The 27,377-nt window shown below is 41.5% G+C and overlaps 1 protein-coding gene across 4 annotated transcripts in view; it reads right to left on the bottom strand.

Annotated features, from left to right (window-relative positions):
• LRRC20 (leucine rich repeat containing 20) overlaps positions 1–27,377 on the bottom strand; it is a 109,838-nt gene that overhangs the window by 34,480 nt on the left and 47,981 nt on the right. For all 4 annotated transcript variants that reach the window (XM_070945271.1, XM_070945270.1, XM_070945268.1 and 1 more), the window contains one exon: positions 24,133–24,300. In XM_070945271.1, coding sequence (XP_070801372.1) covers positions 24,133–24,300 — 168 coding nt within the window. The remainder of the gene's footprint in view (positions 1–24,132; positions 24,301–27,377) is intronic.

Genomic DNA, 27,377 nt, shown 5'->3' on the forward strand with positions numbered 1-27,377 from the left:
AGGCTCAAATAGACATATCCTAGAGACAGTAGATGAAAACACTCGAGAAGTGAGGGAACATTAGAAGAACATTCTTGAGAAATCCATAATGTTGGCAAAAGTTAAAAGAGGAGAAAAGGATGATGTGCAGCAAGGAGGATGAACTCCATTATGACAGCAATGAATGCACCACTGAGAGAGCTGGAAAGTCAATTTGAAGACAGATCATTCTTGGAGAGAATCTATGTGGTCGCTAAGGAATGGCGTTGACCTGAGAACACTCAATCACTCAATCCATTCCACTTTTGATTGCTTCTCAAATCTTCCTTTTCTATTTACTGTATTGTCTTCTAAGGTTATGTTTTTTCCCCGCATTGTGGTCTGCAGCACATTTAGGCAATTTTTTGCATTCCGTGACTCCATTTCCCTTTTATAGTTTGAATTATCATCATTAGGGCAGATTCTGTACTTTCAACATTTGTTTTTATTTTCTTGGATTTTGCTTTCTATCCGGTACATATTGTACTTGAGTTTAGCTTCATGCTTCTTACTTGTTCAAACACTGTTCTTTATGTATGGCCTGAATAACAGCTGAGACATTGATCCGAATGAGTTGGCTTTTCTTAGACACTAGTGAGTATCTGGCAATGTGTTTTTTATGAGGGCTTTTAAGAAATGTAGGAAAGGTTTTGCTCTTTTCCCACTGTGACTCTTATTGATTGAAGTGCTGCAGGAACTAAACTAAATCGTAATTCCAGAGCAGAAACATCTCATTGACCCATCTTATCTATGCACTTACCGGCAGATTCTCTGCAGCGGTCATTAAAACATTTATGTTGAGTTCAACTGTAAGCAAGTTGCATTGTATCAATAGCAATGGTGATCCTATAGCTGTGCCATCCATCTTTTTCTAGATTGTACCATCATATTGGGGAGGGGGGATGTTAAGCAACTGAAAATGGCCAATGAAGTGGGAAAATCCAGATAATTCATGAAGAATATACTGGTGATAAAAAGTTGTCAATATGGAACACATCATTATTTAGCAGGATTTGAAACATTTTGCATGAATATGGAGTTGAAGGTAGGGCGCCGAGTGTGATAAATGATGAAAATGAATCATACAAAACAGGGGTGTCAAATTCAAGGCCCATGGCCTGTATCTGGCCCACAGGGTACTTAGATCTGGCCCACGAGGCCACCCTGGAAACAGCGAAGCACCAGCCCGCAATGCCTCTGCCAGTGAAAATGGAGCTCAGGAGAGCTGCACGGGGCCCTCCCGAGCTCCGTTTTCACTGGCAGAGGGTTTCAGGAGGCCATTGCAGCTGAAAACAGAGCTCGGGAGCCCGTTTTTGCTGGCAAAGCGCTCAGGCCACCACCAGCACCCGACAGGAGTGATGTCGAGCTGGCCATGCCCACCTCGGCCATGCCCCCCCCAGCCCTCCCAAGGTCAAACACAACCCTGATGCGGCCCTCAATGAAATCGAGTTTTTAGACATCCCTGATACAAAGGAATAAAATGGATGCTTCAGACCGAGGTAAGGATTTGTGATGCCTCTTGGTTATTTAATAGAATAACAGAGTTGGAAGCAACCTTGGAGATTTTCTAATCCAACCTCCTGCTCAAACAGGAGATCTTATACCATTCCAGACAAGTGGCTGGCCAGTCTCTTCTTGAAAGCGTCCAGTGATGGAGCACCCATAACTGGATTCCTGGATTTAATGTATTTATTGATAAATATACCAGGAACACGTGCGGTGATGGCAGAAATGGGGTCAGAGGTCAATGTGTTGTTGGCTGAGAACGAGAATGATTTGCAATGATAGAATGGTAAAGGATGGATTTAAAGCGTGTTTTCTGAATTTGACTGGGAAAATGGGAGTTTTGCAAGACAGAGCAATAGCAATAGCACTTAGACTTATATACCGCTTCACCGTGCTTTACAACCTCTCTAAGCGGTTTACAGAATCAGCATATTGCCCCCAACAATCTGGGTCCTCATTTTACCCACCTCGGAAGGACTGAGCCAACGTTGAGCCTGGTGAGATTCGAACTGCCAAATTGCAGGCAGCCAGCAGTCAGCAGAAGTAGCTTGCAGTACTGCATTCTCACCACCATGCAACCATGGCTCCTAATGTATGTTATATATATATTCCTTTTTCGTAGGCTTTTATGTGCATATTCTTTCTAGCCTGGCTAGAAAGAATATGCATATATCTATCTGAGTCTCCCAGAGAGCAACACAGAGTTGCAGTTTGTCAGCAGAAAAAAGGCCCAGAAACTTGTGAATGAGATTTCACAGAACCAGGGCTGTAGAACAACTTAGTTTACGTAGGTAAAACCTGGCTAGAAAGAATATGCACATAAAAGCCTACGAAAAAGGAAAAAAGACATATATATATATATATATATATATATATATATATATATATATATATATATATATATATATAGAAAATTGATATATATATATATATATATATATAGAAAATTTGTGTATATGTGTGTGTTAAGCAAGTAGATGAATTTGTGTATTTTGGTGAAACATTGTCTAAAGATGGGCCAAGAGATGGAAAAATTTTAAGATGTCTAAATACTGGTAAAAACTTAGCAGGTAATATGTGGTTTACTGCAAGAAATGCATGTTTGTTGAAAGAAACAGAAATGGCTGCGTGGAAGAATGCGCTTTTACCGGTTTCATTATATCAGCAGAGAAGTGAAGGTGAGGCATATTATATTTTTCGGAGTATAAGACACACTTTTTCCCCCCTAGAAAATTTGGGTGCGTCTTATACTGAGTGTAGCTTTTCCGAAGCTTTTTTTTCTGCCCTAACGAGGTGCTCCTGAGTGAAGCGATCTTCCACGCGCTTTGCCTGCTCCCTCCAACTCTCAGCTGTGTTTTAGAAGCTTTTTTTCAGCTCTAATGAGGCACTAGTGAGTGAAGCGATCTCTGTACTTTTCTCATTGCTGCTCCCTCTCAGCTGTGCTTTAGAAGCTTTTTTTTTTATCCCCAAGTAGGGGATAAAAAGCATGCGCACATGCTCAAAACCAGCAAAGTAATGTGCTGAAGCTGACCAGACTAAGGACACTAGCCACATGAATACCTGGTAGGCAGATTTCCCCCCCCCATTTTCCTCCCCAAAAACTAAGCTGTGTCTTATACTGTGGTGCGTCTTATACTCCGAAAAAAACGGTACTTTGCTTTCCTAAACTATAAATCAAATTGGATAATGCACTAGAGAAGTAGTAGAGATCAACCCTAATGGGGACAAATTTCAACCAGATCATAATAAAGATATTTCAAAGGACACACACACACACACACACACACACACACACACACACACACATATCAATGCTGTGCTTTTTATATACTTTCTTGCTGCGAAAGCAGGACAGTGTAAGAAAGATAATAGATGCTTTTGAATTATGCAAGCTGAAACTCAGATATGTTGGACACCTGATGTGGAGGGATGATGGACTTGAAAAATGAATATATTTGGTAAGATAAAGGGAAATAGAAGCCATCTGCACAAGGCACCTGACAGAATCAAAGAGATTACTGGAATATCCTGGGAAGAGATATGATTTATTGCTAAAGATAAGGAGGAGGGTGAGTTTTCATTCATCAGTCACCAACTGAGCCTGATTCTATAGCAGCTAATAAATAATTATTAAGTATTTATTTCTGTTGAAAATCTCCAACCGCCCATCTAAATAAATTGAAAACCTACTATTATGTGGAATTTAAAACATTCTTTAAAAAAATAAATAAATGAATACAAAATGTATATGCTTGGTTTGAAATGTGGCATATTATCAGGGTATTAAGAGCATCTAAAAGACTAATCTGAAGTGCAGTCAAATCAAAGTAAATTACTAGCTTTGTAACACCACTGAGATAAAAGTGGTAAATAGCTTCTGGTCACAATGCAGGGAGAAACTGAAAATGACATACTGTATACGGGGAAAATCATTTCTGAAAATGATTCCTTGGTGACTTTCATTTCTTTTCAATGGAAGTGGTATTCTATATCTTCCATTCTTTTAAAGCAAGAGCAAACATTTCCCCAAATTACTAGGAAAATATAGCACAATACAAACTCTTGGCATTACCCAGTCTTATCTTTTTCCTGAAGCAGAACATTAGGTTTCTTATATTTTTAAATACAATTTCCAAGCACAAACAGAAATACATGTAATATGTTCCCTATGTAGAGGTCTTCATCAACATGTGCAGGGTCCGTCTTTATAAAAATATGTCTTCTTTCCTATCTCCAAATTAACTATTACATCATATATTAGAATAGAATAGAATAACAGAGTTGGAAGGGACATTGGAGGTCTTCTAGTCCAACCCCCTGCCCAGACAGGAAACCCTACACCACTTCAGACAAATGGTTATCCAACATCATCTTTAAGATTTCCAGTGTTGGAGCATTCACAACTTCCGCAGGCAAGTTGGTCCTCTTATTAATTGTTCTAACTGTCAGGAAATTTCTTCTTAGTTCTAAATTGCTTCTCTCCTTGATTAGTTTCCACCCATTGCTTCTTCTCCTTTCCTCAGGTGCTTTGAAGAATAGTTTGACTCCCTCTTCTTTTTGGCAGCCCCTGAGATATTGGAACACTGCTATCATGTCTCCCCTAGTCCTTCTTTTCATTAAACTAGACAAACCCAGTTCCTGCAACCGTTCTTCATATGTTTTAGCCTCCAGTTCCCTAATCATCTTTGTTGCTCTTCTCTGCACTCTTTCTAGAGCCTCAACATCTTTTTTACATCGTGGCGACCAAAACAGAATGCAATATTCCAAGTGTGGCCTTACCAAGGCATTATAAAGTGGTGTTAACACTTCAAGTGATCTTGATTCTATCCCTCTGTTTATGCAGCCTAGAACTGTGTTGGCTTTTTTGGCAGCTGCTGCACACTGCTGGCTCATATCTAAATGGTTGTCCACTAGGACTCCAAGATCCCTCTCACAGTTACTACTATTGGGCAAGGTACCACAGGGGTGGGCTTCAAAAATTTTAGCAAGGGGTTCTCTGCCCGGTTGCTGGGTGGATGTGGCCATGGTGGGTGTGTCCTAGCTGGTTTACTGCACCATAGTGGGGGGGGCGTTTTTGCCCCCCTGGGCTCCGGAGGTTTTCCTTTAGCCTCCGGGAGGGCGAAAAAGGCCTCCTCTGGCTCTGGAGGCCCTCTGGAGGCGGGAAACGGGCCTGTTTCCGGCCTTCCCAAACTTCTGGTAGGCCTATTTTTTGACCTCCTCAAACCTCTGTGCACGCCCTACACTTACCTGCATCCAAAACACCCCTGGGAGGGGTGGGGTGGGTGGGGCGGGGCCAGCCAGGAGTAGGATTTGGGGGTTCTCCGAACAGCACAGAATCTTAGCTAGAGGTTCTCCCGAACCCCTGCGAACCCCCAGCAGCCCACCCCTGTACTACACCCCCACCCCAATCTCAATTAATTTGATCATTTGGCTTGACTAGAATTATGCTGGCTTCTGGTGATATCTCACCTTGATATCACCTGTTTAAGCCTCCTATCCTACTTGTTCTTTGTCTTGTCCTGTTAAATGGCTTCACTCTTTACAGTACAACCTACTGAGTCTGAAATTGTTTTTCAGATTGCATGTGTACACCTATCTCTTATTTTCTTTAAAGCCCGTCTTCCGAACTCAATTTCTCCACAGTCTTCGACATAAGGCTTATCAAAACTATGCCACTCTGAAACTGAACTTAAAGAAATTAAGCCAAACATTAAGACAGACATAATGCAAGTAATCAAAAATACTCATTTACATCTGAACGAGTGTACTTAACTCCCTACTTTGATTCTGGAGAAAAAGATAGAAAGCCCCAATGTAAAATGTATTCTTGGCATCGTCTTAATACAGGTTTATTACTGAAAGCTGCTTTTCTCTGAGGTGCAGAGTAAAAGCAACATTTGGGTTTGCAAGAGGAATGCTTGTATGTTTCATTGTTAAACCAATGCAGAGTTGTTGAAAGGCAGGCCACCTATAATGATGTGACTGTTTTTTTCAGTGTAATTATTTGATTACAATTGATTTCCTTTCAACTCTACTCAGCCAGGGACAACTAATTCCTGCCATTTTAAAACCTTTTAAATGTGTAAATGTGGGTTTAATTGAGTGGAAATGTAATGTTTATTTTTTCTTTCCTTTTATAAATGCATCACTATTATGCATAATTGAGCTTAAATGGTCTCCGGGGGATGGTAGAGGACAGGAAGACCTGGAGGAAAGTTGTCCATGGGGTCGTGATGGGTCGGACACAACTTCGCAACTAACAACAATAGTATGCATTATATTCTTTTATCTAACTCTTGCTATCTTATTCATCTACATAATACAGATTTTGGTTTTTCTAAATATATAATTAATAACCATCCAGAAATGTATAGGTCTTTCTAGTTTTGGCTAAAATCAGTGTTTATGATTGCATTCAGAAAAAAAAAACATTAGGTAAAAATGGAATTCATGATGAAGTAACAAGATGTTCACTAACAGTTTGCTAAAAAACCTGACCTTTCAAACTTCTGGAGGTCTGTTTAGTGGAGACCTAAATCAGAAGTAATAATAATAATAATAATAATAATAATAATTTTATTTCTATACCGCCCTTCTCCCGAAGGACTCAGGGCGGTGTACAGCCAGTTTAAAAACACAAGACACAACAATAATTAAAAATTAAAATAATTAAATAGATTTGGCTGCTTTAAAAACTCTAAAATTTAAAATACCCCAATTTAAAATTATTATATTGACAGCCCTGCCTGGTGGAACAACAAGGTCTTCAATGCGCAGCGGAACACCCGGAGGTCAGAGATCTTGCGTATTTCCGGGGGCAGTTCATTCCACAGGGCTGGGGCTCCCACAGAGAAATGTTGGTATATGTGGGCAGCATTATTATGTTCCACAGGAATCTAATGCCATATTCAAAACATCAGCTATCAATCGTGAAGGTGGAATCTTGGTTTGGGAAGGACCTGATCAATTTGTATCAGATATCACTACAAGAGATGTCTCAAGCAATCTGTTCATCAGTTAAAGCTGAAGCATACATACAAGATGCAGTAAGATAAGAGCAAGTCTAGAAGAAAATTGATGAAGAATTACAGTAATTTTGTGTTTTAGAAGTCCAGATCTAAACCCTATAGGTATTTGGCTAGAAAATCTCAGATCTGGACATAACGGTAGTTAGAAAAATGAGAGATCTGAGGTTGTTGGCATATATTTTTTCAAGAAAGAAATATCAGGAAAAATATAGGTTGAGTACTCCATTTTGCCTAGAGGCCTTTGTGGATGTTGTTAACATTTTTCTATGCTCATCAGATAATGCCAACAAAACGTTTCGAGTTATTGGCAGCGAGAAGGCAGGCGATAAAAGGGTTCACAACAGACAGAAGATCAAAAGCTGGCTGAAGCAGCTGTTATCTCTTCAGGAATTAATTTGACAATGGAGGTCATGGATCAGCTAAAAACATTTCCAACTAATGATTAACCATTTAATAAGGGGAAAGATTGCATTTGAAAGTTAACAAAGGAAAACACCTAAATGTCTTCAGGAGCCTCATATTCAAAAGAACAGCATAAATGTGTTGGTGTCAAGCCGTGCAAAGTTCAGGAAACAAGAACCACCTGAATTTCTCGAACTATATTTATTGTTAATAAATGAGACACTCATTCCATTAATAAAATAGAATGTTGAAAGCTTGAGGAAGAAATTCTCCAGTTCAACTTTAACACCTAGCATCATTGAGGCAGGGTTATTCTGAGTTTCTTTCTCATTCGCTTCTCTCCTGGACTAAATAATCTTTTCTGTAATAATCTGACGCCCCCCCTTAATGGTCTTGTTCCTTCCTCTGTATTTCTCTCCAGTACACTAGAAGACTTTTTCAAGAAATTTTGATTAAACCTGTGGGAAGCCCACTCTCTCGAAAAATGAAATATTTGGGGAAATATTAAAAGTAAGGCAGAATATTATATTTCCCCAAAGGAGAAATGGAGAAACATGTTCTTAGAGGCAGAAAGCAGCTCCCAGTCTTTCTTAAAAGCCTGCAGATGTCGGCACATAAGGAGATAAAAAGTTTATTGAAAGAGGAAGCCAACTATCTAGATAACTCCATTCCTAAGCAAAGCAAATACTACAGGCAGAAATCCATTCAAGACGGGATATTTCGAAACCCATTGCAGCAAAGTTTGACAGGTAACAAAAGCCGAGTGATAGGATTAGAAGAAGCAGCCCAGGGGTGCTATTCACTTACCAGTTCGCAAATGTGAGCGTGCGCAGCAGGGCCTTCCGCGCATGCACAGAGCGTCAAAAACAGGACGTGATGACGTCTGGGCGGGTGGGCGGAACCTCCCGTAGCCGCCACTACCGGATATAATCAGCTGAATACCACCACTGAAGCAGCGCCTCACCCAAGATCCAACACAGGACGAAAGCCATTAATCACAACAGGAATTGCCCAACATCCTTTTAGAAACACAAAGCCCATATTGCACAAATCCCAAACTTCAAAGTTACAGAAACCTATAAATATCCATCAACCTATTCAGACAGTTATTCAGCTGCCCCAGAACCAGGGGTGAAATGCTACCGGTTCGGACCGGTTCGGCTAAACTGGTAGCGATGGCGGCGGGTGGTTCGAAGAACTGTAGCGATGGCAGCGTGAGGCTCCACCCACCCACCCACCCAGTCGTCATTACCTGTTTTTTACCTTCTGTGCATGCGCAGAAGGGTTTGTGTATGCGCAGAGGGTGTGTGTGTGCACAAGTGGGGCACGCGCATGGTGCGTGCACTTCCGAACCAGTAGGGAAGGTAAGTAGATTTCACTCCTGCCCAGAACCACAAACCCTGGTGGTTCTGTTCACCAATAAACAGAGTCTTTCTTTTCAATCAGCCTCCATGTTATTTCCAACGTCTTTCTCCCACCTTGGAACTGAACCAGATGGATTTTCCTTCCAACAAAGCATTAACTTTAGTAATGAATAAGATTCAACAATGTCAAATACTTCGTTCTACATGGTAAGAATCTTTCTTTTCTTTTTTTTCCTCCAATATGTAAGAGCTGAATGGCTCTACCCGAAGTGGTACACAAACTATTTATTTATTGTATGGAGGCTATGATACAGTATTTGCAAAGGGGGGGAAAAAAGACCTTTTAACTCAACCCATCTTAATAAGGCTGGATTTGTTCTGAAAAGATACAAAAAGACTAATAAGCTGTATTTTTTTAACCCTACCGACAATATAAATCAGAAGAGCAAGAAAGCAGCTGTGATTTTTTTTTCCTGATAACAAAAAAAAATGCCTTTGAAGATTTAGAATGGCCTTTCCAATTTCAGACTCTGAAGAAATGAAATGCGGGCCAAATTTTCTCATATAGTATACCAAATTAGCCTTGTAAATAGCAATAGCAATAGCAATAGCACTTAGATTTATATACCGCTTCACAGTGCTTTACAGCCCTCTCTAAGCGGTTTACAGAGTCAGCCTATTGCCGACAACAATCTGGGTCCTCATTTTACCCACCTTAGAAGGATGGAAGGCTGAGTCAACCTTGAGCCTGGTGAGGTTTGAACTGCCAAATTGCAGGCAGTCAGCAGAAGTAGCCTGCAGTACTGCACTCTAACCACTCTGCCACCACGGCTCAGATGTTGCTTTATGCTTCCTATTGGAAATCACATATAATTCCCGCTGTGGAAGAACAGAAAATTAGCTTGCGCAAATATGCTTTGATGTCCAAAATAACTCTATAAAATATTTGAAGAACTAATCAAATTCAAGAATTCAGCTCAAATTGGAATTCAAATCATAACTACTTGGTCAGCTTAATAAAACTAGGACAGATTTTTGGATGTATTTCTTGGCTTAGTTTGTAGCAAAGTGTCTGTGTATGGCTCTGAAAATATTTGAGTTTAGGTATATGTTTAATTTATAAAGGATATGTAATAAAATACATATCATACTTATGCATTTTTACAGAAGGAAATAATCTGTTTCTTTAAGCATGAATACACAGAAAATAGTTGATACACGAGTAAGACTATATTCGATCATGCTCTACAACTCCTAGCATGGAGAAATGTGTAGTTTTAAGCTATTTATTTATTTATTATATTTCTATACCACCTTTCTCCCGTAGGACTCAAGGCGGTGTACAGTCAAGAAAAATATAGACACACAAACATCATAAAATTGCTAATTAAAATTATTACTTAGTTTGGTCAATTAAATAAAACCCAGAATTAGATCACATTTAAAAAATCATTCACATCTTCATATGTTTAGCCCCGCCTGTTGGAACATCAGGGTCTTGAGGGCACGGCGGAAAGCACGGAGATCAGGGATATTCCGTATCTCCGGGGGCAGTTCATTCCAAAGGGTTGGAGCCCTCACAGAGAAGGCCCTCCCCCTGGGAGTCGCCAGTCGACATAATTTGACTGACGGTACCCTGAGTAGTCCCTCCCTGTGAGAACGAACTGGTCGGTGGGAGGCTATTGGTGGCAAAAGACGGTCTCGTAGGTACCCAGGTCCTAAGCCATGGAGCGCTTTAAAGGTGATAAATAACACCTTGAATCGCACCCGGAAGACCACCGGGAGCCAGTGCAGCTCGCGTAGGAGAGGTGTTACATGGGTGTAACGAGCTGCGCCCATAATCACCCGCGCGGCTACGTTCTGGACCAGTTGGAGCCTCCGGGTGCTTTTCAAGGGGAGCCCCATGTAGAGAGCATTACAGTAGTCCATACGGGAGGTAACTAGGGCATGAGTGACCGTGCGCAAGGCGTCCCGATCCAGAAAGGGACGCAACTGGCGGATCAGGCAAACCTGATAAAAGGCACCCCTGGCCACGGCCGTCAAATGATCTTCTAAAGATAGCCGTGAATCCAGGAGGACACCCAAGTTGCGGGCCCTCTCTGTGGGGAGCAAGATCTCATCCCCTATTGTCAGTGATGGTACCAGCTGACTATACCGGGACGCCGGAAGCCACAGCCACTCGGTCTTGGAGGGGTTATCTATCTGGACTGCTAGCCCTGATGGATATGGTTACGCTAGCTTCCCTTATTTGCTTTTTAACTTGATTGCCCTTGCATTCTCAATGTTCATGTTGCAATATTAAAAAAGTAGTTTATCCATCAGTGCATTCACTTGTATCTTTCCTTAAAACTTTAAATGTTACTTATCGTCTTCATTTAACGACGTCATAATCCCTTGCAGGGTGGAGTTCGGGCAACTGAATGGAGCTAGCAGTGTTTCAATGGCCGGATGCCCTTCCTGTCACCTATGCAGAGTTTTGTTCAGCAAATATATTCTCAATGTGCCAAGAGAGAAAAATATCTGCCTCTAGCTAGGATCGAACTCACAGTCTCCTGATTGTGAGGGAAGAGTGCCACCTCTAGGCCACCACACCACTCCTTAAATGTTATTGATAATACCATCATAATTAAAAATTATGATGGTATTAAAATCATAATTATGATGGTATTATGATCATAATTAAAAATTAAAAAATTAAAATTAAAGGAAGGGACGATCCTCCTCAGTTGAAAAACCATCACTTGCTACAGATTTACAGAGTCAGGATATTGCCCCCAACCATCTGGGTCCTCATTTTACTGGTTTTGGAAGGATGGAAGACTGAGTCAACCTTGAGCACTGAACTGCTGGCAGCTGGCAATCGGCAGTCAGCAGAATTAGCCTGCAATACTGCATTCTAACCACTACGCCACCACGATAAAAGACAGAGTTAGCCTTTCATCTATTGAGTCGAGCCAGGAGAATACTTGACGATCGTTTTTAGAAAAATTTTCAACAGGGGAAAGAAGAGAGATAGAAAGAGCGGGGGGAAGGAAGAGAGAGATGTTAGACCAAGACTTCATTCAAGCTTCAGATTGATATTGGAATGAGAAATCTTACAGTCTACAATTTAAGAACCCAGCTCTAAATAAGCTAGCTTTATTGCAGGCATCAGAAGAGCTGTTAACCCAGCAGTTGCAAAGTGTAAGAAATGAGCCATATAAATAGAAGAATTAAAATTCATCCTTTTCTCACAGAGTTACAAGCTGAAAATTGCCAATGCAGGAGGAGAGGCTGATCTCTCTGTGTCGTGATTTCATAACTGGACAGTCTGGTCTTAGGCTGTTTGTATCTGACTTTGCCTGACTTACTTTTCAACTTACTAAAGAAAACACCAGACTCCAGGGAATGGAATGGAAGCACAGCACAGCGTAGCGTAGCGTAGCGTAGCGTAGCGTAGCATAGCATAGCATAGCATAGCATAGCACAGCACAGCTGTCAACTCGCAAAGCATCCCTGGCCTACTCTCGAGTTGCCATAGGCAAGAGCGATGGGAAACTGACAAAGCAGCACGGCAGCCAAAAACAGAAGCACATTCCAGACATATATGTCTCAAGAGTGTCTCCCGGGGTTACCCACAGCAGCCGGAGGGGAGTGATCTCTACAACCCATGAAATTGCTCCGTTGGTGAATGTGATTGATGACACACCCTGGAGGGGGGGGGGAAATGGTTATGACTGGAGTGTAAATTACGTGGGGTCAGAGTTGGCTTCACTATGAAGCTCCTAATAAATAACTGCATTTCTTTTGAAGCTTGGCTCGAGGCTCATGATTTGATTAGGGCATCCGTCGGAACTACATAGCATAGCATAGCATAGCATAGCATAGCATAGCATAGCATAGCATAGCATAGCATAGCATAGCATAGCATAGCAGAATAGAATAGAACAGAACAGAACAGAACAGAACAGAACAGAACAGAACAGAACAGAATAGAATGACAAGTATAATAACCATACAGCCCTATTACATGGGTAAATATCTTCAGGGTAAACATCTAGCAAAGTGATGGCATGGGGGAAGAAACTATCTTTGTATCTAGTTGTTTTGGCATGCGATGCTCTATAGCGGCATCCTGAGGGGAGAAATTAAAACAGCTTATGTCCAGAATGTGAGGGGGTCTATAGATATTTTCTCAGCCCCCTTTCAGGTTCATGCAGTATATAGGTCCTCAATGAAAGGCAGGCTGATTGCAGTTGGTTTTTCTGCAGTCCTAACTCTCCATTGAAGTCTGTACCTTTCATTTCTTCATTTCCAGAACATTTCCAGAACTAGACTGACTGGTAGAACCTGGAAACTTGTCAACAAACACATGGGTCAACCCAGTGGTGAAATCCAAATTTTTTTACTACCAGTTCTGTGGGTGTGGCTTGGTGGCCGTGGCAGGGGAAGGATACTGCAAACTCTCCATTCCCGCCCCACTCCAGGGGAAGGATTTTGCAAAATCTCCATTCTCACCCCACTCTGGGGCCAGCCAGAGGTGGCAGAGAGCCTCCCACCGGCCAGTACGCTCCCACAGAGAGGGGCTCCTCCGGGTGCCGTCGGCCAAACAATGTCGACTGGCGGCCCCCAGGGGGAGAGCTTTCTCTGTGGGAGCACCTGCCTTCTGGAACGAGCTCCCCCCAGAGATACGGACAATTCCGGATCTACGTACTTTCCGTTGGGCCCTCAAAACTTCTTTATTTCATCAAGCCGGGCTGGCCTAACTCTCCAATGGTGTAATTTTAATTTGAATTTTAAATGGGAGATTTTAACTGTCGGGCCAAATTGTTTAATATATTTCTAAATTGTTTTTAAATTTTGTATTCTATGTTTTTTATCTATGGCTGTTCACCGCCCTGAGTCCTTCGGGAGAAGGGCGGTATATAAATTTAAATATTAAATTAAATTAAATTAAATTTGCCGGTTCTCCAAACTACTCAAAATTTCCGCTACTGGTTTTTGAACTACTCAAAATTTCCGCTACCGGTTCTCCAGAACCTGTCAGATCCTGCTGGATTTCACCCCTGGGTCAACTTGTAAGAAAGCTTGCATGGGCACAATACAATCGTTGTGTGTCTTTTTAGAAATGATACTCCTGGAAGATTCTAGAAGATGACAAGACAAAGACCTACAAACAGCAGGCCCCTAAAAAGAAGAGCAGAAAAACCAACACCAGCAACTGTGTGGCAAAACAAAAACCTTTTCTTTTTCTTTAACATAACCAGACCTCCAGATGAGCAATGTAAGTACAACTAGTGTTTAGGATTATTTAAATCCACATGAAATTTGTTCTACATTTCGTTTTCTGGTCAATAAAAGTTATATAAAAACTGAGTCAACAAAGTTAATCCATTTCTGTTTACGGCAACTTTTATGGAACAATATCAGTTAAGCCTCCAAGAACCATAGTACTCAATCTTTAAACCTAATTAGCTTCCTTCCTTAGAAATCCACTTTCTCACTGTGTTGCTTGGGTGATGGAACTGCCAAGAAAAACATGTCAGAGCAGGATATCTATTTCCAGTTTATATTTCTGAGACGTTTACACTTCTAGCCTCGTGAGGTCAACCATACAAGAGGCATACCATGCTACTTTTATTCTAAGGTTACACTGATAAGACTCTTTCAAGTCTCAAGAACATTGCCTCTCACTTGTCTCCATAGACCCGGGTATGTCAAACTCAAGGCCTGTGGTTGGTCGGATCTGGCCTGTGGGGCTATCCTGGTCTACCCAATGCAAAGAGGAAAGATCGGGCCAGTGTTACTTCGGCCCCATCTACCCAATGTGAAGAGGAAACATTCCAGCAGTTTGGGGAGTGGCATCAAGCTGGCCATGCCCACCCAGTTGGCCACGCCCACCTAGTCAGCCCACCCACCCCCTGAGGTCAACTATAGCCCTGATGCGGCCCTCAATGAAATTGAGTTTGACACCCCTGCCATAGACAAAAGAAAAGAGATAAAACAGAGAGAGAACCAAAAGGAAAAACAAGAGAGTGTCCACAGGCAAAAAACAAGACAGGTTCCCTTCCAAAATATTTGTCAGACCTCCATTCCTTCTACGGGCTCAGCTGTGCCTTTTATTTGACTGTTCCCCATTCTTTCTCCTGTCTCCAAATATCAATCCTACATACTATTACAATTGCAAAGAAAGAGAGATATGGAAGTTGTTGGTGGAAATACATGTTTGAGGGTTGCTTAGGAAACTGTCCATTTACCTGTGGAATACATTAGGGCTAAATTTGTAGTCAGGGTAAACAACTATTGATTCACTACAGATAGAGTGCAGCATAATTTGAACCTATTCATAAACCATTATTTTAAGTTATTTTTTAAAAGTCCATTTGTTTCTTGGCTTAATGTTTAAAAAGCGACTCTGCCATTCCAGATCTTTCCCCAGTTCCCTCTATAGTTTAACTCAGAGGCAAGCTGAAATAAAGAAGAAAAAGAAAGTAATTTTCCAAATTGGAAAAGGGAAGTAACAGCAGCATGGGAAATAAATCCTAGAGAGATATTTCTTTATTTATTATTTATACTGTATCTATATAATTTATAGGCCACCCATATTACTATAGGGCAGGGTTGTAAAACTCACAATCGTCACAGCGTTGTCATGTGACCTATTGGGACTTTCCCCCCCCTTCACTAAACTGGGCATGGGCAGAGCCAGTGTGTGACGCATCCGGTCCATGGGCCCTGAGTTTGACAGCCCTGCTATAGGATAACTCAGGGGTGTCAAACTCAAGGCCCGGAGGCTGGATTTGGCCCACGGCGTGTTTAGATCTGGCCCGTGGGGCCACCCTGGAAACAGTGAAGGACTGGCCCGCAATGCCTCTGCCAACAAAAACATAACTCAGGAGAGCTGCATGCAGCCCTCCTGAGCTCCATTTTCACTGGCAGAGGGTTGCTGAAGGCCATTGCAGCCAAAAACGGAGCTCGGGAGCCTGTTTTCTCTGGCAGAGTGCTTGGGCTGCACAGATGCCCCACCACGCCCATCCTGGCCATGCCCACTCCAGCCCCATGAGGTCAAACACAACTCTGATGCGACCCTCAATGAGATCGAGTTTGATACTCTAGGTGGCTTAAAGTTACTATTATACAATTAAAACATAAAAAGTTAAAAGTAGACATTAAAACTAAGGACAAGTAGAGATGGCGGAGGCGGAATGGAGGGAAATGGGATCTGTTATTACTCAACCAACCATCTCCATTGCGCTGTTCCCCCAATGGGGCCCCAGCTGACCCAGGTCTTTAGGCCCTCATGAAAAGATAGGAGGGTTGGGCCAACCTCACATTGTGGGGCAAGATGTTCCAGAGGGCAGGAGCAACAGCATAGGAGGCCCTCCACCTGGACCCCGCCAGCCGGAATAATCGGGCTGACGGGACCCACAGCATGCCTCCTCTGCTGGCACGAGTGGTACAGGACAATCCCGGTGTGGTGTCCTGGACTTAACAGTTTAACGTAGTTTTAAAGAACAAAAGACAGCAAGAAAAAGACATTCACAGCCAGGATGGTACATAACATGTATGCCACTCCTCTTTTTGTCCATAGTCTAGGACAGGAATGTGTCACACACTGGCCATGCCCATCCCCATTTTAGCGAAGGGAAGAAAAGTTACGATACGTTACATGATGCCATGACGCAGTGAGTTTGACACCCCTGGCCTAGGACATTGCTGCAACTGCATACAATGGAGCTCTGAGTTGGTGCCCTCTGTGTAAGGGCAACGATTGCTGCTGTTGAGTTTCAATCCCAAAATACAGTCCCAGAACACCAAGTGATGAAAATTGTTCTATATCACAGGGACAACCAAGAGTAAAAGCTACCCACTGAATTCACGAATGAGTTCACAGCTGCATCTACAGGTAGTCCTCAACCACAATTGGGACCAGAATTTCCATGGCTGAGCAAGGCAGCGGTTAACTCAGCTGGGCCGAACTTGGTCATGGTTGTTAAAAGAATCACGTGGTCATTAAATGAATCTAACTTTCCCCATCGATTTGCTTGTTGGAAGCCAGCTGGGACGGTCACAAATCATGTGACCTCGGGATGTTGCAGCCCTCATAAATGTAGTGCAAATTTTGATCATGTGACCATGGGGCTGCTGGGATGGTTGTAAGTGCAAGGACCGGTCATAAGTCAGTTTTTTCAGTGCTTTGAATGGTCATTAACCAAATGATTGTAAGTCAAGGACTGTCTGTGCATTGTTGCTTACCAAACTATCGGAGCAAGGAAACGTGTTCATTGTGCATGCGTGCGTTCACTTTTACCTAGTTATGCCCCACTGTCACCTGGAGATATTAAACATGAATATCAACAGCTTTGCCTTCCTTTACTTTTTTCACCTAGAGATAAAACATTTTGAAGCTGCGATCTGTCAAAGTTAGTGACAAGTCTCTTTTCCCCCTTTTCTATGTGAATTAATTGGCTGTCACTACTGTCTAACTTTCAGAAACTTCAGCACATTCAGTTTATCACACTAAAGTTATGCCTAGGTTCAGAAACTAAGAGGAAAAACACCAAGCAAACAGAAGAGGGAAAATCAGCACACAGCAATCAGCCACATCTTAATACGTTATTAACGGGGGGAAAATGTGTTCCTATTAATAGCCTAGCAGAATTTCCCTCCTGCTTGTTTTGCTGCAAGAGAGAGATTAAATTATCACAGAGAATCAGTCTTAAAAAATAAAAAGCAATAAACTAATAAAATGAAAGCAATAAAATAATAATTTGGGAGGGGAGTGGCGTAGAACAATACCAAATCCCAAAAGTGAGTCAACCCAGATATAAAATGTACAGACAGGTTGCTAATATAAAATCTATCAATATTTAATGGGCTATTGCAAACACTCAGGAGAAACGGATTTCAAGCAAATTCCCTTGGTCTCTGAAATGATTGCATAGCAGAGTGCTTATCACGAGAATCATCTGTAAACGGTAAAATAGGTGCAAACATCTCTGTTTTAACTTTAGGTATACTGCTAACGTTTGGGGAAAAAAACGCTTGCTTTATTATTTATTCATTTAAAACATTTACATGCTTCAATGTTTTAATTTATTTATTTTAATGTTTGTAAGCCATCCAGTATCCTTTAGCCGAGATGGACAGCAAACAAAATAGGTAGGTACCGTGTCTTTCACTCAAATGAGATCCTATCAGACCTGGGCATTTTACAGTCCTTGGCCCGAGGTGATCCCAGTCTAGCCTGCAGTATCAGGGGCATCGGAGGTGAGGATGGGGTGTTGGCAACAAGGATATGGCATCAGCAGAGGAGGTAGGACAACATCAACAGAGGGCAGGGGGGCATGCAACGTCGGCACAGTGGGCAGGATGGCAGTGACAGAGAACAGGGCAGCAGCTAGGGTGGCAGTGGCAGCTCTCCACAACAGTCCGTTGCTCATGTGGTCCCTTGGGAAAACTAATTGCCCACCCCTGGATTATATGCTAAAGTTTAGTTTTGCAAATATATTGGTCTCTTGCAAGCTAGCTAACAAAGCTGATATTAATGGAAGTGGGTTATGATTCCAGATCATGACCTTGTTGAGGTCCTTGCAATCATGGGCTGTGCACATGGCAATCTTGGTCTCTGGGCCAAAGCCACCTGAGGTTCTGGTTTCTCTGGTACAAGAAAGGTTGGTGCTGATGCTGGGGATTTCAGTGGTCTGATAAATCTCTTCCTTAAATTAATATCCAAGTATTCTTTCAGAATGGCTAACTCCTTGGCTGATGTAGACGTAGGATATTCATTCACTCCCTCGTCTCTCTCTCTCTCCCTTGCCCTCTCACCCTCTCTCTCTCTTGGACATAAGGTAAAGATAAAGGTTCCCCTCACACATATGTGCTAGTCATTCCCGACTCTAGGGGGCGGTGCTCATCAACGTTTCAAAGCCGAAGAGCCAGCGCTGTCCAAAGACGTCTCCGTGGTCATGTGGCCGGCATGACTAAACACCAAAGGTGTACGGAACGCTGTTACCCTTCCACCAAAGGTGGTCCCTATTTTTCTACTTGCATTTTTTTACGTGCTTTCGAACTGCTAGGTTGGCAGAAGCTGGGACAAGTAACGGGAGCTCACCCCGTTACGCGGCACTAGGGATTCGAACCGCTGAACTGCCGACCTTTCGATCAACAAGCTCAGCGTCTTAGCCACTGAGCCACCAAGTCCCCCTTTCTTGGACATACAGCTTGGACATATAACAGTCTGCTATATATTTTGACTCAATTTGAAGATATGGCCACCAATCAATCATAATGCCTCGTCTTTCCAGTTCTTGTCTCGTAAGTAGGTCTCCCCCACTACTCAACAATTCTTGATATTTCCGCATCTTTCCTATTTCTATAGTGTTTGGATAAATTAGCGCCTCCATAGGCGACAACCATCGTGGGATTTTACTATAGTGTTGCCTTCTGATATCTTGCCATGTTTTATATAGTGCACCTCTTATTACATGTCTCTGGAAGTACGGATGTTGCTTGTCTGTGCCTTCCCACAGAAAGGCATGCCAACCTCGACTCAGATCAAATCCCTCCAAGTATAGCGTTCTCCTATTTGATAGATCTATCCATTCTCTGATCCAATTCAACGCCGCCGCCTTGTAATATAACTCCCAGTCTGGTAGACCTAGGCCTCCCTTCTCCTTTGTGTCCTGTAAGCATATTATTTTAATTCTAGCTTTCTTTCCTTGCCAGATGTATTTCATTATTGTCTTATTGAGATCCTTAAAGAAATCTTTTCCCGGACCAATTGGTATCACTTGGAAAAGATATAGGAGTCTTGGTAATATGTTCATCTTTACAGACGCTATTCTGCCAAGAAATGATAGTTGTACCTTATTCCATCTTTCCAAGTCTTTTCTAATTTGCTTCATCAATTTAATGTAATTGTCCTCTCTAATAGTTGTTGCTTTTGTAGTAAGCCAAATTCCCAAATATTTTACTTTCTTCGCAATTTGCATTCCTAATTCTTCTTCTAATTTTTCCTCTTGTGTCATTGTCATATTTTTGGTCAAGACTTTGGTTTTTTGTTTATTGATCTTAAGCCCCGCCACTTTGCCATACTCCTCTATCTTCTCTAATAATTTGACTCCCGCTACTTCCGGTTGTTCCACTATGAAGACCACATCATCCGCGAAAGCCTGTAGTTTATACTCCTCATTCCTTATCTTCAGTCCTTTTATTTCTTCTTCCTTTCTTACTTCCTTTAGAAGGACTTCCAGTGAGATTATAAACAGTAGAGGCGATATCGGGCATCCTTGTCTTACCCCCTTTTGGATGCTTATTTTTTCGGTCATATCTCCATTAATTATAATTCTCGCTGTCTGGGAAGAATATATTTTCTTAATCATTTTCAGGAATTTGTCGCCGAAATTCATAATCTGCAGTTGTGCTATAAGGAATTTCCAGTTCAAATTGTCGAACGCCTTTTGCGCGTCGAGAAAGATTAGCGCTACCTGATTATTGATGTTTTGCTCGTAGTATTCGAGAACGTTTATTATTGTCCTCATGTTGTTTTTTATTTGTCTCCTTGGGACAAAACCATTTTGGTCGGGGTGTATATAATTATGTATAATTGTTTTCAGCCTCTGTGCTATAATTGTCGTGAATAGTTTATAATCTACATTTAACAGCGAGATGGGTCTATAATTTTGGACTTTAGTCGGATCCGTATCTTCTTTGGGGATGAGTGAGATAATTGTTTTGGCCCAAGATTTAGGTGTTTCTGCTTCCAGCAGTGCCTCATTGAGAACTTGTAGTAGTAGTTCGTCTATTGCAGACTGGCAGTTTTTATAAAATTCCGTTGGAATTCCATCCGGACCTGGGACTTTGTTGTTCTTCTGTTTCTTTCGGGCTTCCATCAACTCCATCATTGTTATTGGTTTATTCAGTATTTCTCTGTGGGATTCCTCTAATTTCTGGATATTTGCTTTTTGTAGGTATTCCATAATATCTTGATCTTGAGTCCCTTCTTGTGTGTAGAGGTTTTGATAGAATTCCCTTACTATACGTTTTTTATCTAAATTCATACTATATAGTTGTCCTGTTTCATCCTGCAATTGGTATATTATTCTTTTTTCCCTCTCTTTCTTCAGTCTGTATGCCAGCCAGCGACCTGTTTTGTTTGCATATTCAAAGTATTTCTGCTTGACCATTTTCATTTTCTGTGCGATTTCTGCTTGTGAAATTAAGTTCAACTCATGTTTAGTACGATTCAATTTTTCCCTTGTTGTTTTGTCGTCAGGCTGTTTCTGTAATTGTGACTCATATATGTTGAGTTCTTTCATTAATTTTTTCCTCTTTTGTTGTTTATCTTTATTTTTTTTGCTGTGTATGCTATTGTGAGGCCTCTTATATAGGCCTTAGTAGTGTCCCACAGATTCTGTACTGAAGTCTGCTCCTTTGTGTTTATTTGATAAAATATTCTAAGTTCGTTCTCCATCATCTGCACATAATCTCTATCTTTTATTATTCCGGTGTCCATCATCCACCTCTTCTGCTTTCGCTGTCCTCTCCATGTTATTTTTATAGGATTATGGTCGGCCCATGTATTCGGTATAATTTCGATGTCTTGTAGATCCTTCCTGAGGTCTGGCGTCATCCAGGCCATGTCAATCCGAGACCATGACTGGTGTGGGTTTGAGTAGAAGGTATATTGTTTGGTTTGTTTGTTGGCCTCTCTCCATCCATCATGTAATTGCAATTCTTCAGTCATATCCTTAAATGTATCCGGTAAGATTCTTTTTCGAGTCTTACTTTGTTTATTACTCCGATAGTCATCTTGTATATTCACGATTGCATTGAAGTCTCCGACAACACAGATATTTTTGTACTCCAAATCTTTAATTGTATCATGTAGTTTCTTGTAAAATTCTCTCTGGTTTCCATTAGGTGCATAGATAGAAGCTAGCAATATTTTCCTTGTTTCTGTTTGTATTTCAGTTATTAAAATACGTCCTTCCGAATCTGTATATATCTGTTTAGCTTTTAAATGGTTTTTGACATAAGTTGCCACTCCTCTCTTCTTATTATCTCCTAGGGATGTGAATAATTTTCCTAATTTTTGATTCTCCAACAATATTTGTTGCTGTCTTTTAATGTGTACTTCTTGTAAAGTTATCACATCTAAGTCCAATTTTTGCAATTTCGTAAATATATATTTCCTTTTCCTTGGGGAGTTGAGTCCATTTATATTAATTGATATAATTTTTATTTCTCCTTCCATCTCTATCGAGTTTATCTATTTGTGATTTTCAACTTTGTTGTGTTTCTGGTAACTCTTTGAGTCTTTTCCCTCGCTCCCTCTCTCTCCATTCTTTCTCTCTCCAATCTTTTTGCCTCTTCCTGATCTTTTTCTTCCTTCTCCATCCGCCGTGTCCCGGGTTCCGCTTCTCTCCTTGTCTCCTGTTCTTCTTCCATTGTAAAGTGCTGGTCAAAGAATTCTTGAGCCTTTTCCAGATTATCAATCTTGTACTTTCTTTCATCCCAGGAGATAAGTAGGCCTTCCGGTAGTAGCCAGCGGAATTTTATTTTAAATTTATTTAGCTGGGTGGTCAGGAAATTATAATTTCTTCTTTGATCTCTCGTTCTTCTTGGTATTTGTTTGAGAGTTATGATTTCTCTTCCCTTATGCATGATTGTCTCTTCCCTCATCTTCCTGTAGATCTCTTCCTTAATAGATTTTTTCGTGAATCTTATGTGAATTTCTTTGGGTAATTTGTTTCTTCTTGCGTAGTTCGTGTACACCCTATATATTTCATCCATTCCGTTTCACAGTTCATCCTTATCCACCTGGGTTGCCTTTGTCAGTATCTCAATCATTATTTCACTTATAATGATGATCCCAAATCCTTAATCTCTACCCACCCCGACACCAAACAGCACCAGTTTGATTGGAGCAACACAAAATCATCAGCCACTCTACCACCCGCCATGCTCATAAATTCATGGAAGCCTGGCACTCCACAAGCAATTCCATCAACAGATACATTGACCTACAACCAACCTACGAAGCCCTCAGAATCCAATTCAACCACACAGCCAACCAGAAGCAGCACCAACCCTCAACCAACCCACACAATTCCCTACCACCAGCAGTTCACCTCCCAAAAACCTTGACCTGATGTAACTTCCCCATCACAAGACCTGTCAAAAGACTCTCACTTGACACTTGACACACCCATACCTGATCCATCACAAGACCCTCACCTGACATACCCACACCTGAAGCCCTTATCAACAGGGGAACACTGACACTGACATCCCCTAAACTCCGCTGAAGATGTTACCTAGCCTGGTAACAAAACGTTCGAAAACCAACCCACAAATTTAGAGAATGAACCTCCTTCACCCTCACATAAGTGCTACAAACCTAGGAATTGGAACGCAGAAATAGAACACAGAGGTAGAATTGTATAGATTAAATAAGAATAGAAATAATTGTAAATTTATTTACAAATGGCAATAGCACTTAGACTTACAGTATATACCGCTTTATAGTGCTTTCCAGCCCCCTCTAAGTGGTTTACAGCCTCAGCATATTGCCCCCAACAATTTGGGTCCTCATTTTTACCCACCTCGGAAGGATAGAAGGCTGAGTCAACCGTGAGCCTGGTGGGATTTGAACTGTCAAATTGTAGGCAGTCTGCAGGCAGCAAAAGTAGCCTGCAGCACTGCATTACCATGGCTCATAAGTAAGTTTACTTGTGAATTTATATATAGTAATACAAAGATAGAATAAGCTATGTGGGGAAATAGACACAAAAATAAAATAAGCTATGTGGAGAAAACAAGCACAGAATTTGCTTTAAGTTTAGAAATAAAAAATGGGAATTTAATTTTGAACAATAAAATAGTGTTGTGTGAAAAAAACAAACACAGTCTTTGTGTCTGTGCTTTGTACCATATTAAGAAAATTCCTACTGTTTTGTCTTCCCAGATTAGCCAATATTCTTGGATTTCCTAAACGGTCTCCAGTTAAAGTAGTAACTACAACTGCCAAGGCTTAGTTTCCACGCTCTGACAAGATTAGCACAGTGAGGCACACCAGGGGAGATTGCACTTCTAAATAGCAGTATCATGAGATAAAAATCTATCATATTATGTGTGAAAACCGTAACCTTGGTATAAGTTTTGGAATGTGCATAGTGAAATGAAATCAAGCAATAGCTGCCTGCAAAGAAAAAACTACAAACGTTAAGACAACGTTAAACATTGAGGGCAAAAATCTATCTAGCATTCTGTTTGAACAAAGAGACACTTGAATGCACAGACACACACACACACACACACACATATATTACCTGTAATCTCATTCTCTTCAAGGTTGATCGTCTCAAGAGCTTGCAAAGAAGTCAGCTGGTCAGGAAAAGTATGAAATTTGTTCCTGGATAGGTTGATAATTTTCAGATGTAACAGGGTTCGGACCTCTTCTGGCAGGTGATGAATATAATTCCCTTCCAGATTAAGTTCTGCAATTGGACAGGATGGACAATCAATAAAAATGCAAATTAACTCTTACAATCATTCAAATCAAAGTTTTTTTGACTTCGGGAAATATTCCTATTTTTAATTATAGTGGGAGAAAGATAATAAAGAAAAATAGGTATCTACATAGATTTTGGGTTCATTTACCTACATCTTTTGATGTATCAGAAGTGGGGAGAAGTTATCTCTCCTCTTTGTAAATAATAAACTCTTGGCAGGCAGCCACTAGGTTGTTGCCAAGTTCCGTTATCATAAGGAAAAGGATTTTGCCGACTGGTTTGGTCTTTAACTCTTGAACGTCTGTTGGTGTGTGTGCGTGTGGTTGGGGACAGAACAAGTTGTATATTTTTAGATAACGGATAGCTTCTGCCTTTTGGGATCAACCATCAACGGTAAAGGATCAAGCAGTCATAAAATATGCTGCAGACCACCCTTGGTAGAGCAGCCATAAAGGGCTTGAGAAGATATTCAGATGCCATGATGTGTCTATACCAGGAGTGAAATCCTCTGAAGTCTGCTACCGGTTCTGTGAGTCTGCTACCAAGCGTGCGCTTCGCGCGTGCATGCATGCATGCTTGAGGCACGCCAACACAGCACTAAAAAAGAAACATTTTGAAGCCTTCCGAGTCTGCAAAGGTAAGTAGAACAGCGAGGAAGGGGATCCGCTGTACCACGTGATTTAAATTAGCTAGAAAACAGGAAATCCAACCATTCTAGCTTAATATAAATCGCACGTCACAGCTGATTGTCACCCAGCTGATCATCGGAAATACAGTTCACCTGAACCAGTAGCATTTTTTACAACTGGTTCACCTGAACCGGTCTGAACTGGTAGCATTTCACCCCTGGCCTATACCTACAAAGATCAGAACAGTACAAGTAAATTTCCTATGATACTGTTGAAGTCAGAATTGGGCTTTGAAAAAGCAGTGTAGGAACAGAATAAATGTTTTTGAACTTTGGTATTGGGCAGGCCTTCTGAGAATATTGGGAACTCCCATGAAAACAAATCAATGTATCACTGAACAAATCAACTCCAAGTTCTCACTAGAGGCACAAATGAGCAGGCTCAAATTATTCTCTTTCAGACACATTATGTGAAAACCTCTGGAAAAGCCTCTAATAATGGGAAAGGTGGAAGGAAAGAGAAGATGGCAAGCAGCTGCATCGGAGATGGCTATGGTTACAGGAGCGATGGGTACATTATTGGAAGTAAAAGAAAGAACAAGTAGGGAACTTTTGTCATGGTGAAGATATCATCACCAAGAGTTGACATTAATTTGAGGGTGCATAATCAAAAATAATTCAAACTGGAAGAATTGCAGATGTTTTCATAGTTGTGAAAACTATCTTTTGAAGATGCCCTGAACTCATGGTGGCTAAAGAATTGGTCCATGGAATTTTCAACATTTTTCTAAAATGGCTTGCCAGTATCTTTTTCCTAAGTTTAGAGCAGGAGTGTCAAACTCAAGGCCCAAAGGCCGGATTCGGCCTGCAGGGTGCTTAGTTCTGGCCCACTGTGCTGTCCTAGAAATATCAAAGGACCAGCCTGCGGTACCTCTGATGGCCAAAACAGGCTGTGAGGAGGGGGTCACATGAGGCCCCCCCACGGCCCATTTTTGGCCAGCGGGGTGCTGCAGGAGGCATCCGTCCCATCTCCCCCACCCCACCCCGCCGGCCTGCGTAGAACTACAATGCTGATCCGGCCCTCAAAGTAATCCAGTTTGACATCCCTGGTTTAGAGAGAATGACTGTCCTGGTGTCCCTTAGCCAGATTTGGTACCACAAGAACTCTTTTTTTCCCCTTTTTTTACAACCCTTTAATCAACTCATCTTCATGATCATTTGCAGTATCCCATGATCCCGTGACTGTGCTTTGTAACATTTTTTCCCCCAGTTTCTGGAGTTTACTTCCAGTTTCTGACTAAAAACACACATCAGAGAAAATGGATTCACTTAACAACTGCACATTCGCGGGACAAGCAGAGCAAAAAATGTCAAAAAAATCTGCTCTGATTACATGATCCCTCGATTTACAACCACAATGACTAAGAACTGTAATTCTGGGCTCAATTGCAACTGTAGGTTGAAAAATACCCGTATTGGAAAGTCCCTGAATGTCAACGGTCTGCCTGCTGGCATATTGTAGGAAAGAGGTCCAAGCAAGTCCACTCCCACTATATATGTTGCCAACAACATTGAAACAGATAGATAACAGAAAGATAAGGAGGTAATGTAATCACTCAGTGCCATTTCCTCCAGAATGCTTTAATGGGTATTCAGTTGACCTTATTGTTCTTTTTCACGTTTTTGGTATCCTTCCTGATGGCATCAAAATGTACCATAAATAGTTATGTTTATTTGCATTCCACTGGCTTTCAGTCGACCATCTCCACTCCAGGGTCACAGTACAGGGTGTTTAGGTTAAACATCTACATGATTCTTGCTCTGTAGGGCGACCCGGGGTCCATTAACTGAGGCGAGACTAGGCTGGGTTCAACAGGAATGATTTATTAGCTAACAGTAACAAGAACGGCTCGAGTAAAACAGAACAACAACTTGGGAGTTTGACAGCTATTTATACTGTAGCTGTCAAACTATGTAACCAATAGGAGGTCAGGATTCTCCCGCCAAGTCCATGCGTCTTGGCCAATCGGGTGCGCATCGTAAGTGCGAGGATTTAACAATTCTATCAAAAGCCATCATAACATTTCTATATATTTCCATATACCGTATTTTTCAGAGTATAAGACGCACCTTTTTACCCCCCAAAAGGGGGTCAAAATTTAGGTGCGTCTTATACACTGAATGTAGCCCTGCCCACCCACTGGCCCCCACCCTTTGGCCTGTGCCTCCCAGCAGTTACCTCCTTGCAAGCAAACAGCAAGAAAAAACAGCTCCTTTTAGCTTCATCATAGGTTAATTAGCACAAGTTGATTAGATCGGCCTCCCGACTCTCAGCTGATTTGCTCTCAGCTGTTTTTCGAAGGGCTCTGGCTGCTTGCTTCAAAGAGTGCTGGAGCAGATTTTTTTCTCCCTAGCTGTGCTGAAAAACGAAACT

The sequence above is a fragment of the Pituophis catenifer genome, unplaced genomic scaffold (assembly GCF_029215685.1).
Source record: "Pituophis catenifer annectens isolate HBS135680 unplaced genomic scaffold, rPitCat1.0.hap2 SCAF_6, whole genome shotgun sequence".
Classification (NCBI taxonomy): domain Eukaryota; kingdom Metazoa; phylum Chordata; class Lepidosauria; order Squamata; family Colubridae; genus Pituophis; species Pituophis catenifer.